This window comes from Sceloporus occidentalis, unplaced genomic scaffold, assembly GCF_023333645.1.
Source record: "Sceloporus occidentalis isolate IW3139 unplaced genomic scaffold, rSceOcc1.0.p SCAF_3, whole genome shotgun sequence".
Lineage (NCBI taxonomy): Eukaryota > Metazoa > Chordata > Lepidosauria > Squamata > Phrynosomatidae > Sceloporus > Sceloporus occidentalis.
This window is the reverse complement of record NW_028316983.1, coordinates 17,573,532-17,598,904: the sequence shown is the minus strand read 5'-3', so window position 1 is coordinate 17,598,904 and position 25,373 is coordinate 17,573,532. Positions and strand designations below refer to the sequence as shown.

General features: G+C 41.4%; 1 protein-coding gene across 2 annotated transcripts in view; it reads right to left on the bottom strand.

Annotated features, from left to right (window-relative positions):
• Positions 1–25,373, bottom strand: part of LOC149315610 (protein APCDD1-like) — a 46,646-nt gene that overhangs the window by 4,880 nt on the left and 16,393 nt on the right. The window contains exons 2-3 of one of the 2 annotated variants that reach the window (XM_089513738.1): positions 7,535–7,709; positions 4,464–5,022 (exon numbers count right to left, since the gene is read on the bottom strand). In XM_089513738.1, the coding sequence (XP_089369864.1) occupies positions 4,464–5,022; positions 7,535–7,709 (734 nt within the window). Of the gene's footprint in view, positions 1–4,463; positions 5,023–6,330; positions 6,400–7,534; positions 7,710–25,373 lie in introns of those variants that run through there. The other variant, XM_089513739.1, reaches the window with a different exon arrangement.

The following is a 25,373-nucleotide window of genomic DNA, read 5'->3' as shown; positions in this document are numbered from 1 at the left end:
TTGTTTGTGCAAAACCCAGAAATGTTACAAGAAGCCCTGTCCCAGTTCAAAGCCCAATAATACAGAGTGAACCTACACTGTTGAAATAATAACAGTTTGACACCACTTTAACTGCCATGGCTCCATCTTACAGAATCCTGGGATTTGGAGTTTTGTGAAGCACTAGCTCTCTTTGCCAGGGAAAGACTGAAGACCTTGTAAAACATACAAATCACAGGAGTCTGTAGGATGGAGCTACAACATCTATAGGTTGATTTGTAGCATTATGATAGTTTTAATAGATGAAAACTAGATGGAACTGGTACAGTGGAACCTATGCACATAAGAGAGATGGACCTGTGTTTTACAGGGCAGAGAAATGTACTGTAATGTTCAAAATCAAAATTCTATAATTTGGTTAAAGGTGTATGGAAACCATCCTGTAAAAATACTTTCCTTTATACTTCACTATAAGGAGCTTAATGTTAAAGAAACACATGTATTTTCCTCAGGATCATGTATCTGAAAAAGTCTCCCAAAATGTTTCTGGGCAGTGTTAACATATTCCTGTACTAATTAAAGAAATGAAATACATAACAATTTACAGTGAACCATCTCTGTTTTCATATGCCAGGGGTTCTACAGATGGTCAATTTTTGAAAGACACCAGTCATGTTTGCATGGGAATGTGATTTAAGTAACTTGGTAGTTAATAATATGGCAGGTAATTCACATGTGTGATGATTGAAGTCTGCAGTAATTCAACCATTTTCAGTCCTCCTTACCACAACTGTCACTCTAAGGAGTGTTGATGGTACACAGTGCATTGCAGCTAAATACTCCCAGCAGTTACTGAAATATGTACATTCTTTTAGAGCAGGAAATACTTTAATAATGAGAGATAATTTTCCAAGAGTGGTTTTCTTTTAAAAACAGATACAGATTTGGGGAAAATCAAAGAGGTTGTTTTGTACAGAAGGAGTACTGTATTTTTAGAGGAAGGGATGGCATACCAGTGAGGAAAGAAACCTTTACAGCTCATGACTGGCTCTAATTCACAAGCCAGGACCTTTGGTTTCCTGATTTTAATAATGAATCTTCACATTGTAGGTACACTGCCTTTCTATGGGTATATAGGAAAAGTGAAGAATAGAGGATAGGATTCTGGTCATGAGATCTTCACTGGCCAAGCTGCCCATGGAGTATTCTGGCTCCAGAACTGTACTGGATCTCTCTTGTTACCTCTGCACTCAGTGGTGATGCCAGGTGGCTGACTACACACATGTCCCTGCTGTCACCTGGCATGGTGAGCCACTCCCTCTGAGGCCAGAAACGAAGCACCCAATGTTGATCACATAGCTGGGCACTTCATCATGACTTCACTGGAGTGACTTCCACCAGCAAGAGCAGTGCCAAGAGACAGCAGGGATGCGTGTGTAGGGATTGCTAGAGTCCTCTGAGTTTTCCTGCAAAATCCAGAGCAAAAGGTGAGTAATTTTAAAATGATTTAAGGCTGGTATGATGGCGATTTGGTGCAGAACTGGTCTTGCATTGTGAAAAGAGTTTGCACTTGGAGATTTGGCTCTGCGTTGTGAGGACAGGTCATCATGAAGAGAGCACAACACTATTTTATTTGGTTCTTGTAAGCCTGAGGGCAGGGAACCGTCTATTATCCCCTCTGTTGTAAACCGCTTGGATTCCCAGTGATTGGGCGGTATATAAATAAATCCTATTATTATTATTATTATTATTATTATTGATGAGCTTGGCTTTTCTATCAAAATCTATGGAGCTGGCTTAGACTGGTCAAGCCATGAGTCTGTTGTGCGTTCTATTGCCTCATTGCTGATAGCAACTTGCTAGGGTCTTAGGCAGGATTTTTTTTTACAGCTCAAATATATTTTTTAAAATTAGAGATGCCAAGGGTTGAGGGTGCATATAAATGAATATTTTCCCCCATTTTAGTGATGGCCTCCTTCTGTTTTGCTAAAGTGTGTGTCTAGTCCCTGTGGACTCATGCTGCTTCTAACCTTCTCATAAATGGAGACATGGGTCCGAGCTCTTCCTTTGAATTCTTGGTGCATGTAAGGAACTGCAGGAGTTCAGTACTGCCCACACTGACTGGCAGTGGCTGTTCACAGTTTCAGACTAGGGTCTTTCTCAGCCCTCTTTGAAGATTTTGTTGTTGTTGTTGTTAATTGCCTTCGCATCAGTCTCAATCCATGGCAACCCTATGGATTTGACATCTCCAGGCCCCCTGTCCTCAACTGCTCTGCCCAGCTCCTGCAAACCCATATTCGTGGTCTCTTTAATAAAGTCCATCCATCTAGCATGTGGCCTTCCCCTCTTTCTACTTCCCTCCACCTTTCCTAACATTATTGTCTTTTCCAATTATTCATGCCTACTCATGATGTGTCCAAAGTATGATAGTCTAAGTCTTGTCATCTTGGCTTCTAGGGATATTTCTGGCTTGATCTGCTCTAGGACCCGATGCCATAGATTCAATCTGGGACCTTCTGTATGTAAACAGAGTGCTGTACCACTCAGCTACAACTCTTGCCCCAAAGGCTGGTGGTGACTAAAAACAATAGCTAGCTGTGAAATGAATCCAAACTTTTCAGAGCCCCCCCTCCTCCCCCTGGTATCCAAACATCTCTCCCACTTTCAATTAAATGAAGCACTTTTGAAGGATCCAAATGACAGTGTCTAATTTTCCCCAGGCAGTGACATCATCTGCAGGTCACAAGCTGTGTAGAAATGCTAGCTGATTCATTGCAACAGCAGAGTGAAGTCACTATTTCAGCACACCTTGGTTTTAAATTAATTTTAGAATGCATTCATGTTTATCATCTGGTTTAGCTCATACACGTACGGTTTTGGCACAAAACAACTCTGCTTTAATGCCACTCTGAGCCTATATCTTTGAGAGGGTGTGGGTGTGTGTTCATTCTCTCTTTCTTTTCCTTTCTAGTATCCTAATGGTTGCAGTATCGTATGAGGGGAAAACCTGCACCTCAGTTTCATTCTGCTCCCATCTGGTAACAGTCATGAGCATTTTTCCGCTGTTGTTCACAGTCCTATCGTGCTGTTCAATCACATTTCTTAATTGATTAGTTATGATTTTGATAAAAAATACACTCTGGGAAAGAAACCAAGCTCCTGACAAAAAAGAAAAAAAGAAACGAGGGCCGGCTGTGTAATCACATTTCAGCTGAAATACTAGGTCTCTGTATATCCCAGGCCTGCTGCCGATAATTACATTCAGGGCTATTTCCTCTGGTAATGGCATTCCGCTGAGGGATAATGGTTTATTGGATTTCCCTTACTGCTCTTCTTTAAAAATAAAACTTAAAAAAAATATGAAATTCAGTAGGATCTGCCAAAACAGAGTCCATGTGATAAATAATATCATCCATTCGCTTCCGCTTTAAAAATCTTTGTATTGTTGTTGTATATAAACTTATATATCACTGTTCTTCGAAACATCCAAAGCATTTTCTCTTGCTCTGTTGGGAGAGCAGGAATAGTCATACCTACATGAAGCTTGTTAGGGAAGGTGGGCTTCTACATCAATATTTTCTTTTAGAGAACGATATAGCAAATGGTTTGTCAACTGGTTTGTCTTTTCTGGCAGGCTTATCCAGATGATTTTTAAATTGTGAATTTTGAATTAAGAATTATAATGTGAATTATTTTAATATGTGTTCATATTATTTGTCCTTTTAAATCAATGTGTGTTTTGATGTGTTTTAATCGATGTCCTGTATTTGTTAACTGTATTATTATTATTATTATTATTATTATTATTATTATTACTTCTACTACTACTACTATTTCCAAGACTATCAAAATCCTCCACTCCAGGGAATATAGTGGGTAAGGAGCATGTGTCTTGTGTCTCTGCAACTCTTCCCTCCCAGCAGCCTTCTGGGAATGTGATTCTGCTGGAGTAGGGGAAGGCACACTCCCCACATGTCATGTTTTCTAGCAGGATTGTGGTAACTGATTGATTCATTGATTGATGTGTGAGGAACCCTCAAAAATGGCCAGAGGGGCACCTTGCTTCCTGCAGGCTGTGTCTCAACTTTCTTCGATCTACAGATTATCTACTTTAGCATGGTGGTTTTCTAGAAAACTGGCACTTATTTTGCACTGTCATCCAAACAGCTTGTTGGCTTCAAAATCCAACAATCCTTAAGCTATTCTTTCTTTCCTTTTCCTGTACTGATCTGCACATGTGATACTAACTTGTTAGGATGGCAGCATTTCACACTGCAAGCTGCCAGTTTTACTTCCTTCTAGTGTGTTTTTGCACTCTCTAGCACAGGAATTCTTTCACATGGCTTCAAAAATGAATTCAAAATTGCTTCACTGCCTTCCAAAGCAGTAGAACCTGAACAGCTACAAGGTAAACAGACCATACTAAAACAAAACAAAACAAAACAAAACAAAATACTACTGTTTGTTGTAAGATGTACACTTACCATGGCATTCTGGAGGGGATGCTGGTAACCAGTGGGTCGATAATGGAGCCTTTCTGACCACTCAGTATGGATGTCCCCAAGATACAGCTCTTCTATCTCTCCGCTCCCCTGGTTCTGCTGGAGGAACAGTGATGGCTGGTACTTTTCCACTCGTACAAGGCTAAGTTCGTGCATGGCAAAGCCAAGCCCTGAGGTACAGTCTCGTTCTGCTTTAGCACTCAGAAGCTCATACACAACACCAGGAGCCCAAATCCGCCCAGCTGGCAAGAACTCACGGCAGTGCTCCCCTGAACTCTGGTTGATGCGGGCAACTGTTTCCCACATGGCCCTCTGGCTGTGAAAGACAATGCCAACTTTGTGAAGGTGGTAATCAGCTTCTGTAGCACCTCGAGTGATCCAGGAGGCTTGGCGGAGCCTGATTTTGCCTTTAATGATCAGGGAGTAGGTGGGTTCCTGGCATACAGGGTCGCGGTAGTAGAACTGATAAGCTTTGAAGAGGCGGTTGGCAAAGAACATATATGACCGGGTGAGGAATTCAGGTCCTGGACGTACCTCGCATCTGAAAATGAAAAGAGATGTTTTATAACAATATCAGTACTGTTGCAGCAGTGTATATCTTCTGAGCATGAAGGGTTGCCAGTTCAGGATCACCCCAGGCAGTGAGATTTTCAAGTCAAAACCTAAGATGGAAGCAGATGAAAGATCCTTCCTCCATCCTAGCTGCCACTGCCATGGCCTCAGAGGGAGAGACGAAGAGGCAGGCACAGCTCCATCATGCCTAAGACCAGAAACAGATGAAGGGCTTTCCCTCCATCCCAACAGCCACTGCCCTGGCCTGAGAGAGATAGAAGAGCCAGGCTCTGCTCTGGCATGCCTAGGCCCAGAAGTAGATAAAATATCCAGAAGTAGATAAAAAGTATAATTAATAAGTAGCCATCCCTCCATCTCAGCAGCTATTAGCCTGGCTTCAGAGGGAGAGAAGCAGTAGGTATCTGCTGGACTGAATCCCCTTCTCCATAGTCATTCCCTTTTGTTTCCTGTTTTACTTGGATTGTAAACCTGAGAGCAGGGAACTCTTTCTCTCAATCTCTCTCTCTTTCTCTCAATCCCTCTCACACACAATGAAAGAGAAATTAATCAATCTAAGTAACTGTTTTGCATTCATAATTGCTGCTTAGTCATGATTTTGACACTACTGCCATGATTCTAACTCTCCTCTCCAACCTATTTTAATGGGCATCAGATGCATGGGGAGAAGGAGGTCCATTCTTCCTACAATCAGAACACAAGTAAATAACATTTTTGTCAGGTCTGGGGAGGTCAGGGCAGGACAGGTTAAATACAACTAATATGCAGTTGTACAGAATTCCAGCCTATAATCTGATGCTGTGCACCTGGATACTTTCAGATAAGATGTTAGGGCTCTTGTATTCCCAGTGGGCACTTTTAGATAAGGCAATAGGGCTTGTTATAAGTAAACTATCAAATGATTCTGTGAGAGAAACAAAAAAGAAGGTGCCTAAAAGGGAAGACCATCATAAATGCAATGGGTACATGAAGAAATGCTGTATCTGCAGTGCAGAAATAATTTGGTTTGACACCACTTTGATTGCCATGGATCCATGCTTTAGAATTCTGAGAATTGTTGTTGGTTGTGGCATCAGATCTTTGCTTTGGATCCATGGCAATCAAAGTGGTGTCAAACTGGTGTGAAGTCGAAGGCTTTTATGGCCGGCATCCACAGTTTTTTGTGGGTTTTCAGGCTATGTGGCCATATTCTAGAAGAGTTTATTCTTTGGAGATTGCTGGCATGGAAATGAGTGGGGTTATATATCCGGTGTGACCCAGGTTGAGAAGAGTGAATTACATGTTAATCAGTGTATTGTTCTGTTGTTGAATGGCAAAGCCTCAGGGTGGGAGGATATGCAAGGAGGATTTGTGTCTGTTTAATTAGTGATCCATTGTCTGCTGGGAAACCCTGATCCTGGGTAGTTTTCATTTGCATTTTGTTGATTTTGGTGTTTTTCAGGATGGTAGCCAAAATTTTATTCCCTTTGAGGGTTTCTTCTTTCTTGTTGAAGTTGTCTAGATGTTTGTGAATTTCAATGGCTGCCCTGTGTATTCTGACCTAATAATTGTTGGCATGGTCCAGAATTTCAGTGTTTTCAAACAGCATTTTGTTTATAACATATAACCAGGATGGTTTATAAAGTGTTCTGCTTCTGCTGACTTTTCTGGCTGATTCAGTCTGCATTGTCTCTTGTGTTCCTTGATTCGTGTTTGAACACTGTGTTTGGTGGTCCCTATGTAGACTTGTCCGCAGCTGCATGGTATGCAGTAAACTCCTACAGCTGCGAGTGTGTCCCTCCTGTCCTTTGCTGAGCGGAGCATTTACTGGATTTTCTTGGTCAGTTTGTAAACCATTTGGATGTTGTGTTTCTTCACCAGTTTCTCTATTCTGTCTGTGATTCCTTTGATGTATGGTAAAAAATATCTTCCCTTTGGGTGGTTGTTTGTCTTCACACATGTGGGCTCTTCTGGGCATGGCAGCCCTTCTGATGTCTGAGCTGGAGTAACAGATCCTTTTTGCCTAGTTTACCAATGTTTTTATTGTGCTTTTTTTTCTTTTTGTCCTGGGTGATGGTTGGAGTTCTTGTGTCTGTATCTGGCCATGTGTGTAGGTTTTCTGTATACTGTGTGGTCCAACTGTTGGCTCGGTTTGCGGATGACTAGAGTATTTCTGCAGTGCAGATGGAGCCATAGTGAACAATCTTCCTACTCCTACCTTTGCCTAAGTAGCTGGAGCAGCAGATTCCTTTAGAGATTTGGGGCTCACTGCAGTTGACAAAGTCAAAGAAGCATTTACTGTAACATTCAGCAATTGAAAATTGCATTTTCTTCAAATTGCTCTTCACCAGAAAAAAGAATAGCTTCTTAACTGTTGGTCAAAGCCCACATGTGCAGTTAAACATGTAGGACATTTGGACAGGCAAGAGCATCAGTATTTTTCTGATCAGTTCAGTACCTCTGCAAGGATCTTTGCATATTGCTATTTGCCACAACTTTCTTACCCTGTTGAAACCCAATGACCTTCCAACTGGGGAGGCAGAAGAGCTGAAATCCTAGCACCATCCTGAAGGTGGCGCAATTGGTACTGGCACTGTGGCTCCCATTGCAGTTTCCCTGGTCCGCTCTGGTCTGTGTGAGGTATAGGGACATCCCATAGCTTCTTTCCAGATGCATAAGCTGTAAAGAGAAATCAGATATTTTATAATATAGACACAGATGCTCTCAAGCACATTTCAGCACCTGTTTCATTGTAGCATTTTCTAACAGGCTTCTTTTATTGTTCTGGTCAATGACATTTCTATAGGGTTTTTTTATGAACCATATACTTTGCAAGTTTAATCTTCATCTTGGTTTTAGTGGGGGAATTTATGAGGTATACCAATTCTGCCCAATTTACAGACAAGCAGAGAGATTAAGATGGATGTCAGGTCAGCTGCCTCTAAACCGAATCTGCTAGCCTATGTTTCCAACAACCTAGTTGTATTTACAGAACATCATTTTCTGGTGTTTAGTGAAGAACATCTGGGCAAACTCTTAAAACCAACAAATCCAATTTAAGAATCAAGATCACAAATCTGGTCCTTCACTCGTTTCTAGCTAAACAGAGGGCAGCTCAATAAGAACTGAGAAATACTTCCCCCCAGTTCCCTGAATGGTGATGAGTAACAAGGATAAGAAGAATTCCTGCAAAATTGATTGTTCTTGAAAACATAGACCAGATTGATACACAGAGATAGCTTGCTGAGAAATCATTGGCATCTTCAATTTTTCACCTTTTCAGAATGAGAACAAGACAAAGCATGCTTTTTCACCCATTGAGGTTTCCACAATTTGTGCCCCTTTTTGCCTCGAGAAGCAGAGTAGGCAGTCAAAGCAAGCACAAGACTGCACAATTGATAAAGATCTACCTGATGTTTCTATTTTTAAAATGTTAATGCAACAAGACTATTGATATTACCATTCTGCACAATTTGTGCAGAAATTGTTCTTTTAAATGTAAGAATTTGCAGTGATACTGACAAAAAATATCTCTCACGAAAGGAGATGTTAATAATGGTGGCTGGAATACTGTTAGAGAAGTATTTGTAAGTGGACTCATATCTGTGGAAATTAGATTTGGGCAATTCTGTGCATCCATATTCATAAAGGAGCTGGTGTTACATTACTAGGTAAGGAAGATGGCAAAGTGGCCTTAGCATATTCGAACTGGTGCACAACAGGGCTCATGTGTATTGGTCCTGTTAAGCATCAGGACACCTGCTAAATGCAAATTGGGACATTCTTGCTTGTGTCCTGTTGCACATCTTTGCAGTTCACTAACAGGGGCTTTTGTGCCTCTGTTGAATATCTAAGTACAGGTTGAGTCTCCCTTATCCAGAATAACAAAATTCAAAATATTCCACAATACAACACATTTTTCATGGGTGGTTGAGATAGTGACGCCTTTACTTTCTAATGGTTCAGTGTACACAAGCTTTGTTTCATGCACAAAATTATTAAAACTATTACCTTCAGGTTATATGTATATATGAAACATAAATGAATTTCATGTTTAGACTTGAGTGCCATCTCCGAGATATCTCATTAGGCAAATATTTCAAAATCTGAAGGGGGAAAAAAATATTCCAAAACACTTCTGGTGCCAAGCATTTTAGATAAGGGAAACTCAACTTGCATACGTAAAATTATGTAACACTGACCAAGACAGAGTATTACAGCCAGCAATAATAACAAGAAAAACAAACCTTTTCATTTATTTATTTTGCTGTTTCTTGTTTTCATAAATGAAGATTTGCATCCATGAGTAGAACTGACATAAGGGCAAGGGAGATCCCAAGGCCAGTAGCTACAGCTAATGGAGGTAACAAAAGCTCTAAGGGACTTCAAAAAGCCCAGACTCCAAAGTTTAATAAACACACAACTAGCTCTGAAATCGTTTTTTTGGACTGTATTCTTGGCAAATGGACAGAGCATTGTCATTACTTTGAGAAATGCACTATGATTCTACTTTAAGTGCCATGACTGCAACCTATGGAATCCTGGGATTTGTAATTTCGTGAGGCACTAAAGCTCTCTGTATACTGTATGAGAATTCTAAATGCTCCTCTGTAAACTTCTTTGCCTAGGTGGTTTTACAGAAAACTGTAAAAAACTGTAAAACATATTTTGCATCTCTGCTGCTTGATCAATTGCTGCTCTGTTTTAACATTAATGTTGTAGCATGTTGAACTGTTTAAAAAAATTGTTTTGTACCTCTTTAGGTTGTATTAGATATGCATTTTACAGCAAACTATTTAAGAGATTTTTACTATATCAAGGGTATAATAATACAAACTAATATATACATCATATATAATATATAATAATTTACTTCATATTGTTATAAATTATGGCTATTTTAATGATAGGGGTTTTTTTGTAAGTTTTGTATCATTTGATTTTTTCCCTTCTTGCTTTTAACTTTGTTGTGAAACATGTTAGGTCCTTTGTCAAGTGAAAAGTGGAATATAAAAACAAACAAACAAACAAACATGGTGGTGGTGTGTGCCTTCAAGTCATTTCCAACTTGTGGCAACCTTTAAGGCTATCATAGGGGTTTCTTGGCAAGATTTGTTTAGAAGAAGTTTGCCACAGTCTACCTCTGATGCTGAGAAAGTATGCCTTGTCCAAGGAGAAGAGAAGGACAAGAGGTGACATGATAGCCATGTTTAAATATTTGAAATGATGTCAGATTGAGGAGACATCAAGCTTGTTTTCTGCTGCACCAGAGACTAGAACACAGAGCAATGGATGCAAACTACAGAGAAAGAGATTCCACCTCAAGAATAGGAAGAAGTTCCTGATGGTAACAGCTGTTTGACAGTGATATGCGTTGTCTCAAGAGTGTGGTGGAGGCTCCTTCTTTGGCTTCTTTTAAACACAGACTGGATGCCCATCTGTAGTGAGTGCTTTGATTGTGTATCACTGCATGGCAGGGAGTTGACTGGATAGCGCTTGAGGTCTCTTCCAACTATGATTCTGTATGGACACCTAGAGGTATTCTACGGCTGAGCAGTAATCCAGACCCTGGTCTCCTGGACTCCTAGTAAAGCATCACACCATTATACCATATTCACTCTCAAAAAATAAATTTCAGTTGTCATCTCTCTCACCATATGGTGCATTAATGAAATAAAGTTTTGAGTTACACAAGATCCTGCATTGGACAGAATGGACCTATTAAAGGCTTGACGCATATATAAAAATCAATTGAAAAGTTTCCAATAAGCAATCCATTTTGATCTAAGAAACCTCTAGCCTGCTCAATTTCTGGACACCCGCTAGCTCTACCCCAGATTAATTCTCCTCTCCTTCCATAATTTTACTACTGAGAGACAACAGGGAAACAGGGAAATTGCAACAGAGGGAATGTTAAAGGTTTCTGTTGCCCTTTTACAAGGGCAGTAATCTTGTCACTTACTTCATTTCCCACAGCGGCAGATGTTATTGGCTTAGGCAATGGGAAAACATGCAGACAGATGAGGTTTCTGTTTTGTTTTGTTTTAATATCAATCATTTCAAAATCCGGCCTGAAGTCAGTAGGAGCTTTCCAATGGCAGAAATACATCCCAGGCTTTGAACACCTGCCTCTTTCCCTGAAAATCTAGCAGAGCTTTGCCTCATGTTTTTCAACCATTCAGGCTACCTCCCTACCACCACCATTTTGTTTTCAAAACCTTCAAGTTGGAATCAATATAGTATTACAGACGGTAATGGGCTTGAACTGAGAAGGAGAATGATGTTCTCACATCCCTTCTTGATTATAAATCTTTCAGGGTGGTCTGGCCTGCAACATGCAAGACTTTCTCTTCAATTTCCAATTCCACATCAATAAAACAAGAAGTATAATGAATAGAACCTAAAAATATTCTTCTCCTTACTGCTGAGATTTCTCTCTGACAAGTACAACCTTCCACTGAGGATGTTTACCCAACCTGGTGCCCTCTAGATGTGTTAAGCTACAATGGCTATGCTGTTTGGTGAGAGATGATAGGAGTTGTAGTTCAACTAGGGTTGCCATAACTGAGGACCTCCAAACCGGGACAAATGTAGGACAAATGCAGGACAACATTTTCAAATGTAGGACACATTTTTTAAAAATGGAGGACACTCAAAAAATTGAGGCTTTTTTTTGAGGTGCACCATGTTAAGAACTGCATTAAGCACACTTAGGCTGCTGCCACACTGCTTTCACTCTCATCACTCCATCCTATGGAATCCTGGGATTTGTAGTTTGTTGAGGTGCCAAGGCTGGGCTTTGAAATCTCAGGCATAAGAGAGGCAAAAGGCTTGGGCTGCATCTATACTGGAGAAATAATCTGGTTTGAGACCACTTTAACTGTCTTGGCTGAATGCTATGGAATTCTGGGAATGGTGGTTTGTTCCAGCACCACAGCAGAATGGCAGTTAACCCCTGGAAAGCTCTCTGACCAAGGTGACCAATGCCCTCACCCCAAAATGTAGGGCACCCAAGCAAAAATATGTAGGACATGGCCAAAAATAAAAGCTACAAACACCCATGTAATTATAAATCCATGCTTCTTAGCCATGATCCAAATGGAGGACATTTTGAAATGTGACAGAAGAGGACATGTCCTGGAAAAGGAGGAGGATGCCTGGTCACCTTGTCTCTGGTCCAAAATACACTGCAGAAATAAAACATAGCTGGACTGAAATGCCCAGAGTTCCTCACCAAAGCTGCATCCACACTGAGGAAATAATCCAGTTTGAGAGTGACTTAACTGTCCTGGGTTACTGCTGGGGAATGCTGGGAATTGTAGTACATTGTGGCCCCAGAGCTATCTCTAACAGGGAGTCCCATAACCCTCCAAACGTAGTTGAACCGCAGTGCCCAGAATTCCTCCCCAGGTGCATCCACACTGAGGAAATGGTCCAGTTTGAGACTGCTCAGTGCTGGAGAATCCTGGGAATTGTAGTCTATTGTGGCCTCAGAGCCATCACTGTCTCCCAAACACTAGCATTCCCAGGATTCCCTAGCACTGAGTTAAAGCAGTCTCAAAGTGGGTTATTATTCCTGTAGTGTGTGTGAGAGATATAAAAGCTAGGGACTGGATTCATTTGGAAGATCTCTGTGTCCAAAACACACTGCTTGGACTGCCAGGGCTCAGTGCTATGGAATCCTGGGAATTGTAGTTTATTGTGGCATTGAGCTTTGGCAGTTAAAGGGGTCTCAAAGTGCAGAGGGGGGGGGGGGGGAGAGAAAAGCCAGGGAGAGTGAATGAGCTCTGAGAGGAGGAGGAGGAGGAGGAGGAGGAGGAGGAGGGAGGGAGCCAAGGGAGGTGGCCAGGACCATCAGCCTCCTCTCTTCCACCGAAGACTGCTGGCAAGAGGCTCTGCCCCCGCCTCCTCTGTGGACCATTCAGCTTCCTTTTGTCAAAAGAGCTCTGGTGCCACAAGAAACTACAATTCCCAGAATCCCATAGCACTGAGCCATGGATGTTTAAGGGGGGGGGGTCAAACTATTTCTGCAGCCTTTGCTACCCCAAAGCCTTCTATTATTTACCAGCAACTTGCAAGGCAAAATCTCTTCCTTCACCAAGCCATTGAAAACCAACCCAAGTGGAGGGGGGCTGATTGCTTCTTTCCCATTGGTCAGCTTTGGGAGAAATTTGCATATTCCAAGTAAAGGTGTTTAGGGCCTCAAAAACGATCTTGTGATAAAGAATTACAAGAATACTGACGCGGTAGACATTTAAAAGATGAGGCATTTAGACTCCCAGGGAAACAGGAACGATTGATGGCCTTTTTTCTTTGCTCACTGTAACCTGAAAGTAATGCCTCTTGCAGGGTATATATACCAAGTGGGCTGGCAATAGCTCTGAGTGGCAGATGTCTTGAAGACCTGCTCTCTAGGCTTAAGTCAGGCAGGGAGGCGGGGAGGGTGGCACACAGCCATGGGGAGGGCTGGAGCTGCCTCCAGGGCCTTGCTGGGGGGGGAGGTCCTGGGGGAGGGGCCAAACCGGGGTGGGACCGTGTGGCCCCGCCCCAAACTGGGAAAGTCCCGCCCCCAGGCGGGGTATGGCAAGCCTAAGTTCAACAGCTCTGGCGCATGATTTCAGGAAAATTGTCCCGAGGAACCACAGTATAGTTAGCATTCCTTGTTTCCAACTGGATGCAGAGTGATGACCAATGCCAGACAGAAAAAGAGGGCTTTGACAACAGGGCAGAGGGATCTCAGAGTTTCCCCCGTCACAGCCTTTTTGAGGGAGCTCAAAAGGGCTGAGGCCCAGCAAAGCATAAAATGGTAGTGTAAGTAGTGTAGTCATAAAATAGGTTTTATCAGCAAACAATTAACTGGCATTGTTGTTTCAAGTTGTTTCTGGTATGTTTCCAATATGGCAACCCTATCACAGGGTTTTCTTGGCAAGTTTCTTCAGAGGGAGTTTGCCATTGCCATCCTCTGAGGCTGAGAGATTGGAATTTGCCAAGGATCACCCAGTGGGTTTCCATGGCCAAGCAGAAGTTTGAACCCTGGTCTGCAGAGTCATAGTCCAACACTCAAACCACCACGTCATATTGGCTCTCATAGTTTGGCATTATCAGCACACAGTTACTAGCACCACTATATATTGGTATTGAATCCCTCCTTAGAAAAATGAAATATTTTTTTCCACTGTGGTTTTCTTGTAGTACAATGTTCTACAATTCAGTTTTCTTCAGGATAATACAGGCTACCTCCCGATTTCATCCAGAATTTCCTGATTCAGATGCTTTTAAGTTATAGAGGAGAGGCTACTATTTTAACTTCCAGCTGCCTGATGCCCACACAGGAGCCAAAGTGTTGGCATCCACCCTGGACAGGTTATAGATCTATGCAAACATATTTCTTAGTTCACCTTTGAGACTAACTGAAAGATGTTGGTAGCCTGAGCTTTTGTAGACTTGAGCCTACTTCCTCAGATGCATTTGGTCCAAATGCATCTGAGGAATTAGACTCAAGCCTACAAAAGTTCATGCTACCAACTTCATTCTTTCAGTTAGTCTCAGCGGTGCTCCAAGATCTCTTTCCATACTGATTTTATAGATTAACATCTTTGAATCATTTTCCTTTTTGTTGTTGTTGTGTGCCTTCAAACCATTTCTGACTTACGGCGACCCTAAGGTGAACCTATCATGGGGTTTTCTGAGGCTGAGAGTGTGTGACTTGCCCAAGGTCACCCAGTGGGTCTCCATCACTGAGCAGGGATTCAAACCCTGGTCTTGGCCTCCAGAGTCAAACTCTAATGCTCAGACCATTACAGAACATTGTTTCTTTTACTTGTGAGGAAAATAACATCAGTACAGATTGTAAAGGACCATAATCTCTTAGTGTTTACGTCAATATAAACACACTTTAATCAATACAGTTATTCCAAAAGTCTACTGATAATGGCTAAGCAATCAACTATGTGCATGCAAGCACATTTAAGTTAGTGTGTGGTGCTGTTCTTTGACTGAATTCTTATTATATTGCTTTATGGCTGCACTGACATTATGGATACTTTGCCAAGCTATCATAACGTTCTGACACATTAAAAGGATGGAGGAAAAGAGCTGTCCTCTCCCTTCCCCTCTGAATGCAAGATAAGACTTAGCACTGATTGTTTTAAAAGTCTAACCTGTAAATTATTTTGAACATCTACTGCATTATACTTGTAACAGAGTAGTTGACTGAGATGACAGAGAATGTACATCAAAATTCCAACCTGTCAGAGAACAAAGAATGTTTGCAATCCACTTCTCAGTGAGAAAAATGGTGTCAGCTAGGCTGTGATTTAAAATTCAAACACACCACAAGGACAGAAGTAGCTTTGTAAAGCAGGATCAGAAGATGGCTAGAGAGTTAGACACTAGGGACCTTATCGCACACAGAAACATAAACGTTCTAGGGACGGGAGAAGGACGCTCGTGTGCGCGCGCGGCCGCCCAAAAACGGATTTTATCGCACACAATTCAGTCCTCCAAGAGGCCCCGTTCCGTCCCCCGTCGCGCACCTGTTCGCGTCCAGTCCTGATGGGCGTGATTTTTGCCTGACGGATTACCTTCAGTCGGCAAAAAATGGCGCCCGTCAGGACTGGACGCGAACGGGTGCGCGACGGGGGACGGAACGGGGCTCCTTGGAGGACGTCTGCGTGTGCGATAAAATCCGTTTTGGGGCGGTCGCGCGCGCACACGAGAGTCCTCCTCCCGTCCCTAGAACATTTACGTTTCTGTGTGCGATAAGGTCCTGACAGTACTGCTGTATTTGTACCCAAAGAAAAAGAGTTATGCTCCTACAGGACTGATCAGAAGTTAGGAAGCATGAGAAGGTGGGCTTCAGATCTAAACTGCATCTAGTGATCAGAACTAGCAACAGCAACAGCAAGTACATTTCTATACCGCTTATCGGTGCACTTAAGCACTCCCAAAGCAGTTTACAAAGTGTAAGCTAATTGCCCCCAACAATCAGGGTATTCATTTTAGTGACCTCAGAAGGATGCAAGCCTGAGTCAAGCTTCTGCCCATTTGCAAGTATTGAACTCGCAACCTTATGGTTTGTGAGTGAGTTGCTGCAGTACAAGGATTTAACCACTGCGCGACCAGGGATGAAGAACAATCAAATCAGGAGGTTTAGAAAACCAGAACCTTACCTAAGAATGCTATAACATAAATCCCTGGTGGAGGAAAAACAGCAGTTTGAATACATCCAAGAAATACTATTGCAATGATATTTCCAGACTTCACCACATGAGGGCACATTCAAATGAAGTAGCAGTAAATGACAAGGAAAGGATGCATACATACGTGGAGAGAATGATTAATGGGAAAACATTAACATTGTATAAGGAACATAAAGACAAAGATGAGGCCTGAATGAATAAACTCACAAGTTAATTGTCCCTCCCAAAGTTAAAAGCTTGTCGAACAATAAGCTTTTCCAGAATTATTGCTATCAGTTCTTTTTGGAGTCAGCTCCAGGCCTTACTGAAATTGCTATGACTCTTGCAGCACCTTAAAGACAAGAAAGTTTTATTTGGCATAAGTTTTGGGGGGCTTCAGCCCACTGCATCTGATGTCCACATAAGCTAATGCAAATAAAACTTGATAATATTTAAGGTGCCGCAAGATTCTGTTGTTCTTGTCCTAATGGACCAATATACCCATTCCCACCCCCAAAAAACCTTTACAAGACTCTTCCCTATAAACATTGAGTTCTACAAAGCTTTATAGGCATATAAAACAAAAGCAAAAAATGGAAAAGTAAGTCAGAACACTAGTCCAAAATGAAGATACTAAGCAGGTTCTCTTTCTCTCCCATACCTTTTAATTAAATTAAATGACCAAATGCATCTGAGGAAGCAGACTTTAGTCTATGAAAGCTCATGCTGCCAATTTCTTTCTTTCAGTTAGTCTCAAAAGTGCTATGGACAGATTCTACAGGCTAACATGGCTATATTTTTGAATTCTACCTTTTAAGTAAATATTAACGTTTCTTGATTTAATCTCATCCCTTGTGAGATACCACTAAGGCAATGAAGCAAAAACAAAACAAAACTCCATAATTACAAATTGGGAGTTAAAATCAACAAATTGTCACTGTTAAAAGCAATAGTGAGAACGCTGTTGTGGACTTGTCTTTGTAAGTGGACTTACTGTATATACTTGTGTATATGTCTAGCAGTTTTAGGCAAAAGAAAATGACACCATAAACCTGAGTGGACAATGTAAGTACTGTTCTTCACCTCTTATAAAAACAGGAATCGTCCCCTGGTGAAATGCAAGAGTGTAATCTGTCCTGGAAGCACTGGCCTCTCTCTCTCTCCTCTCCCATCCATCCAGCCTTTAGGTTGAGCACAAACAGTTATGCCTGCTGGAATTCTGTAATGTGCATCAGGACACTCTTGATGCTTTCTTAACACCCCTGTTATGTAGCTAAGTACAGGCCCCACCTGGAATATTGTGTCCAGTTCTGGGCATCACAAGTCAAAAAGGACACTGAGGCCTGTTACAGACAGGCCAAAATAAAGCTGCTTCGAGTCACTTTGGAGGTATGGTATTTCAATGATGCATGCGTCTGAAGAGTCCAAAAGCCGCACCAAAGCCACGCTTCAGTCCTAAGGACTGGAGTGCAGCTCTGGTGTGGCTTTTGGACTCTTAAGACTCATGCATCATTGAAATACCATACCTCCAAAGTGACTCGAAGCAGCTTTATTTTGGCCTGTCTGTAACAGGCCTGAGAAACTGGAGTGTGTCCAAAGGAGGGCAACTAAAATGGTGAAGAGTCTGGAAACCATGTCCTATGAGGAATGACTTAGAGAGCTGGGAATGTTTAGGCTGGAGAAGAGAAGGTTAAGAGGTGATATGATAGCCCTGTTTAAAATATTTGAAGGGATGTCATATTGAGGAGGGAGCAAGCTTGTTTTCTGCTGCTCCAGAGAACAGGACCTGGAACAATGGATGCAAGATACAGGAAAAGAGATTCCACCTCAACATCAGGAAGAACTTCCTGACAGTAAGGGCTGTTCAACAGTGGAACACACTCCTTCAGAGTGTAATGGAGTCTACTTCCTTAGAGGTCTTTAAACAGAGGCTGGATGGCCATCTGTCGGGGATGTTTTGAGAGTTCCTGCATGGCAGGGGGTTGGACTGGATGGCCCTTGTGGTCTCTTCCAACTCTATGATTCTATGAAAATTATGCAACATAGAGAGTAATGGAAGATTTTGGCCACTAAACTTTACACTAGTATGTGTGTTTGTGTATGCAGGTGTGTGCACCAGATGAGATTATAAATTTTATTGCCTAATTCATAGAATTTTACAGGTATTCCAGGAGGTCTTTCATTTATAACTCCAATTGTACTTCCCATCAGTTCCTTAGTATTTCTCTCTCTTTTTTTAACCAAGAAAAAATCAGTTATGGAGGAAAAGATGGAATAATTGCATAATATCTTTTCCGTGAAAGCAAACTAATAGCAAGGATTGAGTCAGGGTAGTAAAATGTAAGAGTGAAGATAAATGCAGAGAACGGACTGTACAATAGCATGTAGCATAACAATTGGTTTATCAGATCAAAGCTCATTTGACTGGCTATGCTGGCTATGTAGTATGCAAAATGTAGGCTGGCACTCTGTATTGCATATAGAGTGATCTTGCAGCAACTTTGAGACTAAATGAAAGAGAGAATTTGGTAGCATGAGCTTTCATAGACTAAAGTCTACTTCCTCAGTTGCATTTGGTGAAGTGGAAGTCAGGGACAGACCTATATATGCCACTAGTGTGTGAGAATGTCAATTCAAATTCAAAATCCTTTGTGTTTGGAAATGAAGTGGCAAGCTCAGTTTCAACAATGGCCGTTTGTGAACAAATGCGTTGGGAATTAGCCTTTGTGTGTGGAAATGAAGTGCTAAGTCCAGTTTGGCATTGGAAACTAGCCTGTAGGTGAGAGGAATAGATGCTCCCAGGAGGATGGGGTCATATAGTGTTGAAATGTGTGTAGTGTGCCAGAAAGCCATTATCTTTGTTCAATCCATTGCTGAGGGACTGTAGTCTGTAGATGAACACGAATTCTGCTGTTTCTCTTTCTAATCTGCCTTTGTAGTTCTGCTGTTCAAGGATCAATGTTCTGAGGTCTGAGATGGAATGCCCAGGGAGATTTAAGTGTTCTGCAACTGGTTTTTGTGTATTCCTATTCCTAATGTCTGATTTATGTCCATTTATTCTCTGGCGCAGGGACATAATCTGAAGCACTATATATAAATAATTCATCAAATAAATAAATATTCCATCAGTACAAACATGAAGTTGGAACTCCATTCGGGGAGAAAAGACAGCTTACTAGGAAAGCAGGAGGGTAATAGTATTTTGGTCAGAGTAGAAGCAGACAGGGTTAAACTGTAGCCTTCCTGTTCCAAATTTTCCCTTTCTAAAGCTGTCTTTTTTAAAAAACAGAAAAGCTGGAATGAGGCTCACATTCTACATGCATGCATATCATGTATTTAGGCCCAGAAATAACCCACAAACCATAGTACCATCAGGAAATATGGTCTGTAGTTAAGTGCAGCTACTCAGGCCATTGGTGGTGGCAGTGCTTATTTACTTAGCTAACAAGGTTGTGCTTTTCTCAGTCTGTATTCCACAAGATGGCTAAGGCGGTTGTCCCACAGCAAATAAGGTGTGGTGAAACTGTGTGACTTCTGGTGTGATGAAAATATACAGAGCACCTTCTTAAGTGGCCGTTTGGGATGGAGGCAGAAGAACCAATATATTTCCCCCCTTTCCTCCTGTATGATTTTTAACAGCTTTGCCTGACGAAGAAGCCAGTGGAGCTTCAAAAGCTTGCATGATGTATTTTGACAATGCCATAAAATGCTACATTAGAGTCTAGTTCTGTGTGGATGCTGAACAAAATGACCTGGGGCATTTTAATGCCCCATTCTGGTGTATAAGGGTTAAAAGAAATAAGAGCTTCAAAAGGAAGCAAGACAGCTTGTTCTGAAGTTAAATTATACGTATAGCCTTCAAGTTTAAAGAAGACATAAGCCATGCTGGCATAGCTGGGGCAGAAGGGTCTTTATTAGTGGCTATTGTGGCCACTTATAACAGTGATACTTAAGTACTGTTTTCTGTGTGTTTTTTTGGTATGAAACTTTCCGAAAAGTGCAACTATTAAATCAGATTGTCAAAAATATTTCCAATGTCTGAATAATTAGTACTGATCTCAGAAGTAAAAGGACCACCTACCACATAACAGTAGAACAAATAAGGCCTGACAAACACAAAACAGAGGAGCTGGCAGAACTTGAAAGGCACAGCCAATGGAATTATTAAAGGGTAGGAGAGGTTTTTGTTATGAGGTAAGATAAAAGCAGCCCAGTACATGCAGCCTGACTGTCTGACAAGAGTGTGGTATGGTAATGATAGAAACCAATAAATATTCAAAGGGTATGATCATGCAAGGAGTGGGAATATTTATAGAGTAGAAAGAGTGACTGTTTCAGCAGGGCAGAGTTACCACAGGCAATACACTGTGTGAATAGCAGGGGAGATAATCATACCAAGGTTGACCAGCCTGCAAAGAAAGCTCTTGGTAAAATTCAGTCCCTCTGGTACAATTCAGAGCAGAATGTGCAATCACATAGTATGTAAAAGAGGGAATAAACCTGCCTCAGCAGCTAAGGACAACATCTAGAATTCAGCATGGGACTTATATTTCCTAAGTAGACTTACATCTGCAGGAAATAGAATTGCCTAGTTTTACAACATCTGTATTTAGTAAGGGCTTGCCATGCTGTTACTATGTAGGGGAGCCAGTGAAGTGACCAATGCACAACAGGACTGGTGTGCAGCAGGTGGCAGAAGGAGACAGTGGAACATACTTCCTTGGCATGGTGGAGTCTTCTTTGGAAATCTCTAAACAGAGGCTGGATGGTCATCTGTTAAGGGTGGTTGGATTGTGAGCTCCTGCATGGTAGAGGGTTAGACTTGATGGCCCTTGTGTTCTCTTCCAACTCTATGATTCTATGATTCTTGGTAGAGCTTGATACACATTCGGACACTCTTGCCAATGCCCTGATACTTCACAATTTCTTCACAATTTACTTACAGGGTTTCTTAGCCCCTCTGCTGCCTAGCTAAACGTAGTAACTCAGATCATGAGAGAGAATTCCAGCCAGCATGTTCAGTGCTACAGCTCATAATAGTGGTACACAGAATCACAGAGTTGGAAGAGACCACAAAGGCCATAAAGTCCAACTGCCTGCCATACAGGAATATACAATCAAAGCACCCCAACAAATAACCATCCAGCCTCTGCTTAAAAGCTTCCAAAGAAAGTGATTCCACCATACTTTGAGGCAGCATATTCCACTGTCAAACAACTCTTATCATCAAAAAGGTCTTCCTCATGTTTAGGTGGAATCTCTTTTCCTGTGGTTTGCATTCTGTGTTCCAAATGCTTCACCAAAACTTTCCTAATAACCAGCATATGCACCAAGTAACAGATGTCTGTTCTGTTTCCAGGCCTCTTCTGTCAGTGAGCCATGGTACAGGCTGAGGCTCCCTTATGTGAAATTCATGGGACAAGAGGTCTTTTGGATTTCAGATTCTTTTCAGTTTTGGAATACCTGTATTTACATATACATACATAATGAGATGAGAGCCAGCATGGCATAGTGGTTTGTGTGTTGGACTATGACTCTAGAGACCAGGGTTTGAATCCCGTTGAGTGACCTTGGGCAAGTCACACTCTCTCAGCCTCAGGATGGCAATGGCAAAGCCTGTTTGAAGAAATGTGCCAAGAAAACCCTGTGGCAGTGTCACCGTAACTCAGAAATGATTTGAAGGCACACAACAGCAGCAGCATATAATGAGATATCTTTGAGACAGAACTCAAATCTAAACCAAAAAAAATCACTTATTTTATACACATAGCCTGAAGGTAATTTTGTACAATTTTAAAAAATATAATTTTGTGCATGAAACAAAGTTTGTGTACACTGAACCATCAGAAATCAAAGGTGTCACTTTCTCAGCCACCCATGAAAAAAGGGCTTAAGTTTTTGGAATATTTCAGATTTCAAAATTCCAGATAAAGGACTCTCAATCTGTACAACAGAGCTGCAAAAGCAGTTGACCCTGCTAAACCCTGATTACCAGCAGGACAGAAATCTATCACGTGGTGTAGCTGCTGGCCATTAAGGTAGGTCTGGGTAGTCAGGCCAGGAGACAATGCACCATTACACATTCATAACTACATCTCTGAAATAGGATCTCAGACTATGGTTTAGCATTTCTGACATCTTTCCTAATAACTCCTTACAGACTTTATCCTTTTCACTTGAGATCCATACTAGATTGACATTCAAGATGCAACATTCATTAACTGACCATGTAGTATGAAAACCTCAGTAATACAAGGCCTGCTAAATACACTGGGAGCCCAGCATTCTTCTGCTTTTGCATATCCAACAGAAAAGTGATTCGGGATCCATATCTTTCAGTTCTGTATACCATCGAGGTCAAGATTTGGGTATGGACATTCAGGAGCCTAGCTGGCTCCACATTTGGAGCAAGACACTTCATGCTACACTAACTTCCTCTGCGTTCACAAAGCTGATAAGGATACTCCTAGAGGGGAAAACATTCTTCACCTTTTTTTTTTCAACATTCTCCCTTTGTTTCTCATGAAGCACCATATTTATTTCAAATAATCAGTGAAAAGGACAGGGAGATGCCACACGGTCGGCTGGAAAAAATGACAAATGTAGTATTTCAAAACAAACTCTGAATTCCTTATTGCTCGGATATACATTTTAAAGTTCAATTGATTGTAAAATGTGGTCTAATAATTATGGAAGAACAGATTTTTAGAAGTAGAGATTAACACTACAGACTTTTTTGTTTCTTCTTTTCAAAAAGGCTCATTTGTTTCTGTTATTTTAATGAGGAATGGAAAATAAGCCATTTTCTTTTAATAAAGCATGATAGCTGCTATTTATTTAATTGCAATTTCTTACGTAAGAGCTACTGTGGTTTCAGTGTTGGACTACAATTCTGGAGACCAGAATTCAAATCCCCACTGGAATTCATTGGGTGACCTTGGGCAAGTCATTCTTTCAAAGGAGTTTATCAGACAAGGGAAATTGGAAATATAATCCAATGGCAATCTGAACGCATTCATGGGGTTTAACGTTATTGCGTGATAAACCACTACATGCAAATTCAGGCAATGGGAAGTCAGTCCGAGCGCAATCATGGGGTTTCACGTTATTGCGTGATAGACTACCACATGCAAATTCAGGCAATGGCATGCTATTTTCGGGCAATGGGAAGCCAGTTCGAACACAATTCACATTCACGTAAATTCGCTGAACTAGCGAATTCACGTGAATGTGTTCTGGCCCACTTTCTTTTCATTCAAAATTAAGAGAAATTCCTCATGTGTGATAAAGTCCTCAATCTCAGAGGAAAGCAAAAGCAAGTCCCCTCAACTTTGTCAAGAAAATCCCATGATAGTATAGGGCAGCAATTTCTCATACAGTCCTCAGTACATCAAACAGGTGGGAGCTTGGCAATATCTAAACTATAATAAAATTTAACTTAACTATCAATTGACTAACTGTATATTCAGCCAGTGATGAAGCAAATGAAGTTAGAAACTTCTTATTTATTTACAGTTCCTTTGCTGTTACATTTTCACACTAATGTATCCAAAGATGAGGTCTGGAATATTGCTTTTATGTAGTTATAGGGAACTCAAAAGATTTTACCAAAAGCTTCTCATTAATGTGCTTAAAGATAGTCCCAGGAATATGCATGACACAGTGCAAGCACATGAGAAAATAAACATTTTTCAATACAAAAAGTGCATCCTCGCCCCCTCTACAAAGTGCATTAGATGCTGTCATGGCAGAAGGCACCTCAAAGAATAAACATACACTTGGAAAGCTATTAAAGTGAGATGTGCCACAGCACCAGTGACATGAATCAAAATAAAAGAGAAAGGGAGGCATATTTAATTTTGACTCTCAACTGCCTCAAAGGGGGGGAGAGATGCTTGTTCAGTCGAAGAACAGAATTGGCATTCTTTCAAAATGCAGGGGCTTGTGTGTGTACGTGTGTGTGTGTGTTTTGGAAGAGAGGGAGTGTTTGTTAGGGTGTGGTTTCTAGATAGTTTGAAATTTCAGCCTACTGTTTTGCCTGCCAGCATGGGCCAACGTTTTGATGCATTCCAGTTCCCTTGAATGCCTCCGACAGATGCTCAAATTAAAGCTGAAGTTCAAGCTGCCCTTTGCATAATCTAATAACAGAACTGGTGCGCCTTCAAATTACAACAAAGTTTAGGACTTCCTCGCCACAAATATAGCCTGTCATTTAGATTCTTCATTTGTCTTATCCAGGTGGCCTGATTTGTTTGTTTTTTCCAGAGAAGGGAAGGAGGCCAGACTGGATACTGTAACAGAAAAACCATAAGGTTCATTTCATAGTTGGGAAAAACAGCACTGACAATGAAACGCCCGTAACAAGTTTGCTAGAGTTCCACATCCACATTTCGTGCTCCCTGAAAGAAGCTTCAGAAGGAGCCATTTCACACTACATAATTGTAGTGCTATGATTTCACTTAAAGTACCTGTGAATGCACTCTGTGGAATCTTGTAGTCTGGTGAAGAACTAGAGCTCCTGGCTTAAAATTCTGAATACACATCCCTCAACTGCAAATCCCATGGGATGGAAACATGGCAGTTAAAGTGCAATCGCAGCACTATAATTATGTAGTGTAAAAGGGTCTAAATTACAGGCCTTTCCCCCATCTAATGATAATACTACAGACTATCCCCAAAAAATTCTCAGTAAACCATACTGTATTAGACCTAGAACTTTATCGCACCCATTTTTGTCTCCATTACGGTTACGGAAAGAGGATGTTCATGTGCGCGCGCGACTGGCCAAAAATGGATTTTATCGCACGCTAAAGCATCCTCCAAAATGCCCCGTTCCGTCCTCCGGCGCCAAGCCGTCCCGGTTCAGTGCTGAGGCGCATGAAATGTTCTGGTTGGAAATCTTCCGACCGAACAAAATGGCACCCGCCAGCACTGAACCAGGATGGCAGACTATTACTCTGGAGAACAAAGTTCAAATTTCCACTCAGATAAAGAAATCTACTGAATGACTTTGGGCAAGTCACAGTCTCTCAGCCTGAAAGTCACACTCACTCAGGCAAAGGCAACCCCCCCCCCCTGAAGAAACCTGTCAAGAAAACCCTATGATAGGTTCACATTAGAGGCACCATAAGTCAAAAACGACTTGAAGGCACACAACAACAGC